This window comes from Dermacentor albipictus, chromosome 10 (assembly GCF_038994185.2).
Source record: "Dermacentor albipictus isolate Rhodes 1998 colony chromosome 10, USDA_Dalb.pri_finalv2, whole genome shotgun sequence".
NCBI classification, from domain to species: Eukaryota; Metazoa; Arthropoda; class Arachnida; order Ixodida; family Ixodidae; genus Dermacentor; species Dermacentor albipictus.
Window position 1 is genome coordinate 71,983,946 of NC_091830.1, and position 8,503 is coordinate 71,992,448.

General features: G+C 49.8%; 1 protein-coding gene across 2 annotated transcripts; it reads right to left on the reverse strand.

The window, feature by feature from the left end:
* Window positions 1-1,711: 1,711 nt before the first annotated feature.
* LOC135898250 (uncharacterized) lies at window positions 1,712-8,191 on the reverse strand. 2 transcript variants are annotated; one of them, XM_065427098.1, is made up of 2 exons: window positions 8,075-8,191; window positions 1,712-3,235 (listed from the first exon to the last, which is right to left on the reverse strand). In XM_065427098.1, the coding sequence occupies exons 1-2, from the start codon at window positions 8,147-8,149 to the stop codon at window positions 1,745-1,747; spliced, it is 1,566 nt and encodes a 521-aa protein (XP_065283170.1). In that variant the 5' UTR covers window positions 8,150-8,191; the 3' UTR covers window positions 1,712-1,744. The 2 variants fall into 2 exon arrangements, with proteins under 2 accessions (XP_065283170.1, XP_065283172.1); XM_065427100.1 differs by having other exon boundaries at window positions 8,081-8,180.
* Between the last annotated feature and the right edge of the window lie 312 nt (window positions 8,192-8,503).

Below are 8,503 nucleotides of genomic sequence, written 5' to 3' on the forward strand. Positions count from 1 at the left end.
GGTATGACAAGAATCGGAGAATCAGATGACGAAGGTGGAAAGACGATGACGGAAAGACCACGATGGCGTTTGGACGACGGTTTACGATGAATGCATGACGACTCTCTGAACAGTGGCGCGACGGCGGCGGTATGAGGAGAATCGTGGGACGAAGCTGGAATGACGACCGTGCAGTAACAACTAAGGCATCACGACTACGAAGTGGCCCAAGCTATCAGACAACGTGGGCCACTGGGTCGGCGTGAGAGCGGTGGCTACGATGGCACGTCGATAATGGGATGATGAAATGAAGCTCGAATGGCATTGATGCAACGACCACAATGGCATCACAACCACCAGCACCTTCCAAAGGGCTCAAGTTGCGGAAAACTTCAGGCACTAAGTCGGCTAAGCGGAGACCGACCGACCGACCGACCGACCGACCGACCGACCGACCGACCGACCGACCGACCGACCGACCGACAGACAGACAGACAGACAGACAGACAGACAGACAGACAGACAGACAGACAGACAGACAGACAGACAGACAGACAGACAGACAGACAGACAGACAGACAGACAGACAGACAGACAGACAGACAGACAGACAGACAGACAGACAGACAGACAGACAGACAGACAGACAGATAGATAACTTGTGCTACTAAATTGTCTAAGATGCTAAATAATTTTACGAGTTTTTACCTATGCTTTGTTTTTACCATAGTGGGTGATGTTATTCCCTACGTACATTCTCCGCCAGCGATATGAGAAACTAAAGCTCCGGAAATGACCAGTCAAGAGCTTTCCCTCGCTAATAAGAAAGTTCACCGCTTTCTTGGGCGTTAGACATGAATTTCGAAAGCTATCAAGGACTTCCTAGTGAATAAAAACTTGAATATTTGTCATAGAATGTCCACAAGTTACAATATATCTTGAAAACATGCGCTCGCCGGCCGCTTCCTTGCTTTATTACGATATAAAAAGTTAGGATACATTTTGTTTCTCGAATTTCAGAAGAACTTTTTATCAGCTTTCAACACACCATCAAAATTGCCGGAAATTTGCCATCCTTGTTATCTCAAGCAGGTGGTCCACGGCTGTCGATTGCGCACCTGTAGCATGCGGTTTTAGCACCTGCTTGTCGTGTATTGCACCAATTGTTTATCTCAAAGCAGCAGCGCCCGAGCCAGATGGAAAGAGTGCGGCTAAGGTTCAGGAGATAGTATGACAGCAACATGTTAAAGATGACGTAATATTACGGCCTGCATTGTAATCGTCGTCATGGAAATGATGGACAACGGACACAGGGATGAGTTTACAGCTGTTACCTGCAGCCGAGGAGAAATATCAGTACCGATGTTATGCGTGCATAATGAATGTCCCATATATTTGAAGTCCGGCTCGCATGCTAATCATGCACCACTGCACATGCGAAAGATGCATTCTCGAGCTTTTATGCCAGACCCGTGGAACACATGAGCGACTCTAGAGGCAGATAAATAATAATTCTAAACTATGTTTACACACGTTAGCTCCGTCACCTGCATTTGCGGTCATGCGAACGAAAGTGATAAAAAGCTAGGGGGGGAAATGAATACCGTACCATAATAAAAAAGTTACCTGCAGAAATTCCGCATACGAAAGTGCGGTGCGCTCTAATGTGGAAACCGCTTTTTGTTTCTTGGCCTCAGGTTTGCTAAATAAAAGAATGGATCGAGAACGCAAAAAACAAACACGACTGCTTATATTGAAAAGATTCTCATAAGGATTCTTTCCTTGAGGAGCCCGAACAATGATTAGCGCTCGCGAGCATCTGTTCCTTGGTCACCTCGAGCAGAGACATCTCTTTCTCTGGCACATTGATGACGATGGACACCTCCGGGGTGCCGCTGCCCTTTCTCGGTGACAACGCCGCAGCCTTTTGCGCTTTCCTTAGGAGAGACCTCTTTCCGGCCCATGGCGATTTTGATGGCTTCGCGCCGGCTTGCTCGACAAGCTTTCCTACGGCGCCTTTCGTCGGCCTAGTCGCGGTACCTCGCACCTTGGTGAAGCCTTCGGCTTTGTAGGATTCGATGGGCATCTTGAAGCTGGGTTTTCCTTTACCGCCCTTTTTCCCAATGACTGCAGTCGAGATATGGCCGCGTGCAGCACCAGCTACATCCGAGGCATCCTTGTACGGAGATGAGAGTACCTCCAGCTGCTGCTCACCGAAGATGATTTTTTTGCAGCCCAGGGCAGATCCCATTCGGTCAGTAGGAAGGAGGCATGAGCGCAGCCCACTTGAATTGACCACAGCCAAAGTACTGTGTTCTGGTGTTTGCTGGGTTACAGAACTGCCGGCAGGCAAAGTACCAACGCCTCTCTGTCGCATGAACTTCTGATCCGTGAGCTTTTCTTCAGGTTCTGGACTACGCAATAAGCTGCCAGTCACGGACTTTGCCGATGCAGAATCCCTTCGAGATGGCGTCGTGCCGCTGGCAGATTCAAAGATACTTGAGGCATCTTCTTCATCCGAGTCTCCCAGTTTCAGAGCCTTCACTGTTGTTGTGCACTCGGTGCCGGCTTCTAGCTTTTCTTGCTTGAGGTCATCCGCCCCAGAACCCCTTACGGACCGTCTGGAAAAGCGCCTCACGGACTGCAGTGCGCGCATTTCTTTTCGGATGAACAGGTCGACGTTCGGCATCATCTTCTGCATACCAACGCTGACGTGCGGAAAAGGTTCCGAGAGCTGGTAGTCGTCGGCTTGCGTGGCCTTCGGCGGCAACGAGGTAGCACTGTTGTCCGCGGGCTTGGGTGACGGCAAGTCGAGCAATTCCGTGGCGCCTGTGGTGCTGGGCATAGTGCAAGCGTTCTCAGCCACCGAGTGGTAGATGTCGCTGGCGAACGGGGGCTGCGAATGCTTCGCCGGGGCGTCCACTTCGGCGGCCGCGTTGAGCATCCGCGGCTCGCTGGCCGTGGCCTGCGGGTGTGTGGTGGCCGCCGTCGTCGCCGTCATCAGGAAGGTGGCCGAGAGCAGCGAGCTCTGGGCTGCCCGTGCAGAAGAATCCATTGTATCGGCGACCGCGGCAACCGACTTGACGGCCTGGATGCTCTTGTCGGCTGTGCCGAAGATGCTGCGCACGCACCAGCAGCACCATGAGACGCCGAGGGCAACTATCGCAAAGCTTGCAACAACCACAACCAGGGCCAGAACCTTGCCGGCGGACATGGTGCTACCCTGTCGTCGTTGCTGCCCACCTGGAAGGACCGGCTGCAGTGCGAAATGAAAAGAAGACGTTGTGAAGATTTCTCTCCTGTTTTAGGCGCGCTCCTCCCTCGATTCCCTTTCTCAGTTCGACAGACTCCGACTTAATTTCGCGGCTTTCACAGACGAGACATGTACTTACGCCTGTGCTGTAAAACATATCTCCTGGATAGCATCTACCACTGCTTCAGACACTCGCACAGTCCGCGGCCAGTCGCCCACCCCTTGACATGTGTGATTCGCAGTATTGGCGGCGAGGAGTTACGGAGTCGCCATCTATCGGAAGCGCCTCGCTGGCGTAGTATGAGGGATCACGCGGTGCGCTCCTCATAGGTTTTGCTGTCAGCGCTCACTGAAAACACCACGCGCGAGCTCTCCCGAACATTTCTGTAAGTACTTTCGAAACGAGAGAAGTTGTTTACTGTCTAAATAATAATCCTAGGCAAACTGAAAGCACACAATCGTTTACAGACGCTATCTCTTTACCGAATACGTACAGTGAATGCCACTGCGCGCGGTCGCCGCGATGGAGTCTCCCGAACCGTCTTCTTACGTGAAAGGTAGGTAAACGCTGAGAGCAAACTATGTGAATTATGTTCTTATAGTGTTTGTATAGCTAAATGGAACGTAATAGAAAGAAGCCTCAATACAGCTATCACGCAGATTCGCAGTGACCGACTGCGCGTCTGCATGTTTGTCCGCGCACTGTTTCGCTTTCTCCGCGCGCGCGTTGCCGCGCCGTGCCATGAGCTTTAGGCGGCAGAATATGAGCATTTCACAGTATACAAGAAACCATTGATGCGTGGGCGCTATCAGAGCTGTTCAAAAATAATTTCAATATATAAACTTCGACACCTACTATGATGTGCCGTCGCGATGATTCAATCTTTTTTTTTCTTCTAAATTCTTTGACCTTTCAATATTATTTCTCGAGTTGCGTCGCACTGTATGTTTATCTGTGTTCTCAGCGTGCAATTTGCCGCTGCTCCTTTTTTATAATCCAGTGCATTCATCCATAACACAAGCATGACCATATATACCATGATTTTTTTAAATGTGCTTCATACCGCTGCCTTTCCACTCCACTGAACTTGCCAGTATCTATAGCATTGACAAGTTGATAGACCAAACCGTCATGACATTAGTCGTGCAGCAGACTCCGGCGAGTGTCTCAGTGCGCGTTTTCAGAACATCGCAGACCGGGCGCCGTAGCAGAAATCTTCCTCGCGTCTGTGCTTGCTGCATACCCGAGTTGTAGCCGATGACTGTTTGCCGGTTTTATGTTTCGCAAGCCAAGCTTCACGCAGCTTCTTGTCCTGCGGCTACGTGTGAATAAGGCTGACACCAGCCTCCGTTACGTGCGTCCGGCCCTGCGGCACCGAGCAGTAGCCTACCATGTTGCGCGCCTTCAAAGGCAGCCACTACCTATTGTAGTGCTTTCAAGCGTTGTAAAGGAGACACTCGAAGCGGGAAAATTTCGCCACTAAATGAGGACTGCAGCGTACGAGGGAATTCAAACTCGTTTTCAGCTCGCTTCGGCGCTCCCGAAGCAGCCGACGCGGCCGCTATGTCCACGTGATCCCTCCTAGCACGTCACGCCGACGGTGGCGCCAGCTTTTCCAGTGGTGGAGCTCGAGGCCAATACGGTGCACTGTTATTACTAGCCAGAACAATTTTATTCGGGCGCGGAAACCTCGCCGAATAAACGAGGTAGTCACGCAGTATGCGAGCATTTAGAAATACAAAAAGAAAGCGGCTACTTAACACGACCTCCACTTCATGTGACAGATTCGTTGAGTTTGCCTGTCACGTGTGCGTACTGGGTTGTCCCTAACAACGGTAACATTGCGTGCGTGTCGTCAGTTCTCACCGATGCCCGCGTATTCTCTACAGGTTTTACCGCAGAAGTAGTGGTTTGCCACTTGAGGAAAGAGGAAATCGCAGCCATGAACTTCAGCTGTTCTTGCTGCACAGCGTTGTCGTCTGCTACTGCATTGCCAATGTACTTTCGAAAGCGCCCGCTATATGACCATCAGTGGTACCTCTATAGGCGGTGCACTACGCTTATAGCTACAACAGATCACCACCTATCAATTTTACTTCTCAGGCCAACTTCATTGCGCATTTGTGCTATCAAGGGCATAGCGCGTCGTCCTCACTAACCTTACGAATCTAGCGTTGCTCGTACTGTGTGTACTTAAGCCTATGTACACAACATCAACATTTTATGCGTTCCATCTCAACAGTGCACAAAGAGTCACTTCGGTTAACGGTATCAGAAGTTTTTCTAGTCGATTAAAAGTAATTCCGCATATGTTATAGCGCAAGAAAAAGCGAGAACGCAGTGACATCCTCAGGAGATGTGGTGGCATGTGGTTGTTAATGTTGCTGTTGTTGGACTTGCAGTTACTGAACCTGAACCGAATCCAGACCCTCGCTTTGAACAGTATAACACTACATAGAGTCATTACTGCGAAGTGATAGTAAAGTTCATGCTCTATCTCGGCATGCGGTTACTGACACGGATTTAACGAAGAGGTCCAGGAATAAACGCAGGCTCGCTGGCAATTGGGTTATACCACGGACGTCGAACGCTTCGGGTTGGATCTCAAACTAATGTCCGAGCATCTTTGGTTAGCAGCGCGACGATGCACATGGGAAGTGAGAGAAGTGACAGGAATGAACAATGACTTACAGGAATTTTTATTGCGTACATAAGACCATGCTACACAAGTGAAAGTACAGATAGGTACAGATGGATGATAGTTTTCCCACTTCCCATGTAGATCATCGTGCTGCTCACCAAAGATGTAACATTACCAACGTGTCCGCTGAGCCACCCTTGCCGAGGTGGCGCAGTGTGCAATAGCACGTCCAAGTCTTCAGTAAATTTTCTACGCTTCTGGTTGTTAGAGGGAGCGTGAAACAATTTTGACGATCTTGTAGAAACGTACAGAGTCCTTTGGGTAGGTCCTCCTGATCATTAAGTATAAACCCCATGCAAGCGATCCTGCGCGCGACAGCGACAAGCGACGCGATGGAGATGGCTGTCGCGTTCGCTCGTCGCCTACAAGTCGTACCCCATGCGAGCGATGACTTCGAGCGACGTCTCCTCAGTGTTGTCGGCATGAGGGCAGCAATATAGGCGCCGAAACTAGCATGACGCGTGCTTTAATAACTTAAGTTGATGTGTTTTACTGTAAAAAGCAGCATAAAATATTTATGAAGGTCCTCCAGTAGGCTCTTATCCTTGCACCATAAAAAATTAAATCGTTTGCTCGTTCCGTGCCACAATCGGTAGTACTTCAGCGATGTACATCCAGTTCCGGCTTCGCGCTATTGGCTAGTCGCTCATAATATTTCAGGGCAACGAGCGATGAATTCTAGATTTGCAGAACCGAGCGAACGCGCGACATGACCGAGCGACCTGTTCAAGTGACGGCCCGATCCGTCGCTCGTCGCTGTCGCGCACGAAATCGCGCTCATGGGGTTTAGCCTTTAATTGACGCACATAAGTGCTCCGCGCAAAGCGCATAATTTATTACAAGGTTTTAAAAATGCGCATCGCTACCGATCGCAACACGCCACTCGCCTGAGTTTTCAGCCGCACCTAAGTGACGCCAGGTGACCATATGACGCCAGTCAAGCGAGCTGTCCGATTGGCTGCCCAGGGCGCGTCATAGATAATTTTCCAACTTCATGGCGAACAGATGTTCTTCGTAACAGTGGGAGTATTAGCTAATTTGTTTTCACAAAAAAGAAAGTAACAGAAAGAAAATGCACAAAGGACAATTTATCACTACACTGAAGCACTTCCGGCACAAAGCGAGTGTTGTCTGCGTGTGTCGCAGCGTGCTGTGATTTCACACGAGCTGCACGGTCAGTATTGATTTCGATCTGTGTTTTCGCGAGCACCACGGTGGGTCCTGGCGTTGTGGGCTGTAAACGCAGGGATCAGGGACAGTTCGAGCTGCGAAATCGTCTCCCTCTGCAAGGCAAAGATACATACGTCTGCAGCGCTTCTTGTCGGTATCCGATCTGCTCCAGCGTCTACGCGCGTGCTACGGCCGTTACTTCACGCCGAATGCTTACTATATACCACAATAGTGTTTCGCGTGTCCGGTATTAGGGTAAGCGCAATCGGGCCGGGCCTGGGCGTTTTACAGGATGAGCGGAGGCGCAAGCGCGAAACGCCTGCACTGTACTTAGGTGCAGTTGATACATAGCTCAACCAAACGCGGAATATAGCAGTAACCTAGTATATTCTATTTCGCTGCTGGTGTAAATGTTTCGCAGCAGGATAACGCTGTTTTTCTAAATGTTTAAAATGTTTTACACTTGGTCGCAGCAATATCAGCTCTTTGTTTGGCTGGTTAAGCTCTGCGCCGCCAGGTGGCTAGACCGCGCAGGCCAATCAGGCCACTCACGTACGTCTACGCTAAAGCTTCTCCACAACAGCTATAGTAATACGGAGGGGCTTTAGTTTACGCCTCCACCCATCCGTCGAAAAGCCCAGCTCAGCTCGCCTGTAGTTACCGCTGAGACAGAATGCTCGCAACGCACTCTGCTTCGATAGCCCTCGCTTGGGATGGACTGCCGGGCGGCTTGCGGTGAGTTTGGAGAGGCTTCTGACTCAATGACAACCGGAAGTAGACGACGCGACGTCTCATGATGACGCAAAACCAGTGAAGGCGGAGCTTAGCCCCTATCACTCAGCGAACGAGTTGACGCGTCTACAAAACTCATCCGAACCCATTCCAGGGATCCTTTAAAGCCTGCTGCATTTGACGCGAGCCTTACGATCTGCTTTGACAGCGACAACCTGGGCGCAGCGCAATCACTCACCCTTACAATGGTTAGCTTTCCGAGCTCCTCCGTAGGACCGTCCCTTGCTGTCCGACTCGTTTTCTTCTTCTGCATCTCAATTAGTTGGTTTTTGTTGTTGGTGATGATGCTGGTGATCATAGAAAGTGGCACGTGCGCGCAAAGGTTTATTATTAGAAGCCGTTAATTGGTTGGTGTTCTTGTAATGTAACTACCCACTACAGAGGAATGGATTCGATTGTAATGTAATTGGGAATATAAACAGCCTGAGTAAAAAAAAAAGAATAGTCATAAAATTGTTGGAATCTATGAAAAAGTAAATTAACGTACCATTTAAATAATTCAGCAAGAGAACGGCCTTGAAAAAATAGAAATTTCTCAATGGCTGCGTAGGCATAACTGTGACGATAGTCCGTTGAGGAGGCTTCCAAAACTAAGATATTACAACGA

What these genes read in the sequence shown, in the direction of transcription:
- LOC135898250 (XM_065427098.1), bottom strand. Translation starts at nt 8,149, where the DNA reads ATGCAGAAGAAGAAAACGAGTCGGACAGCAAGGGACGGTCCTACGGAG. An exon ending in GAAAGCTAACCATTGTAAGG is followed by an intron (nt 3,236 to 8,074) that starts GTGAGTGATTGC and finishes TTCGCACTGCAG; the next exon opens with CCGGTCCTTCCAGGTGGGCA.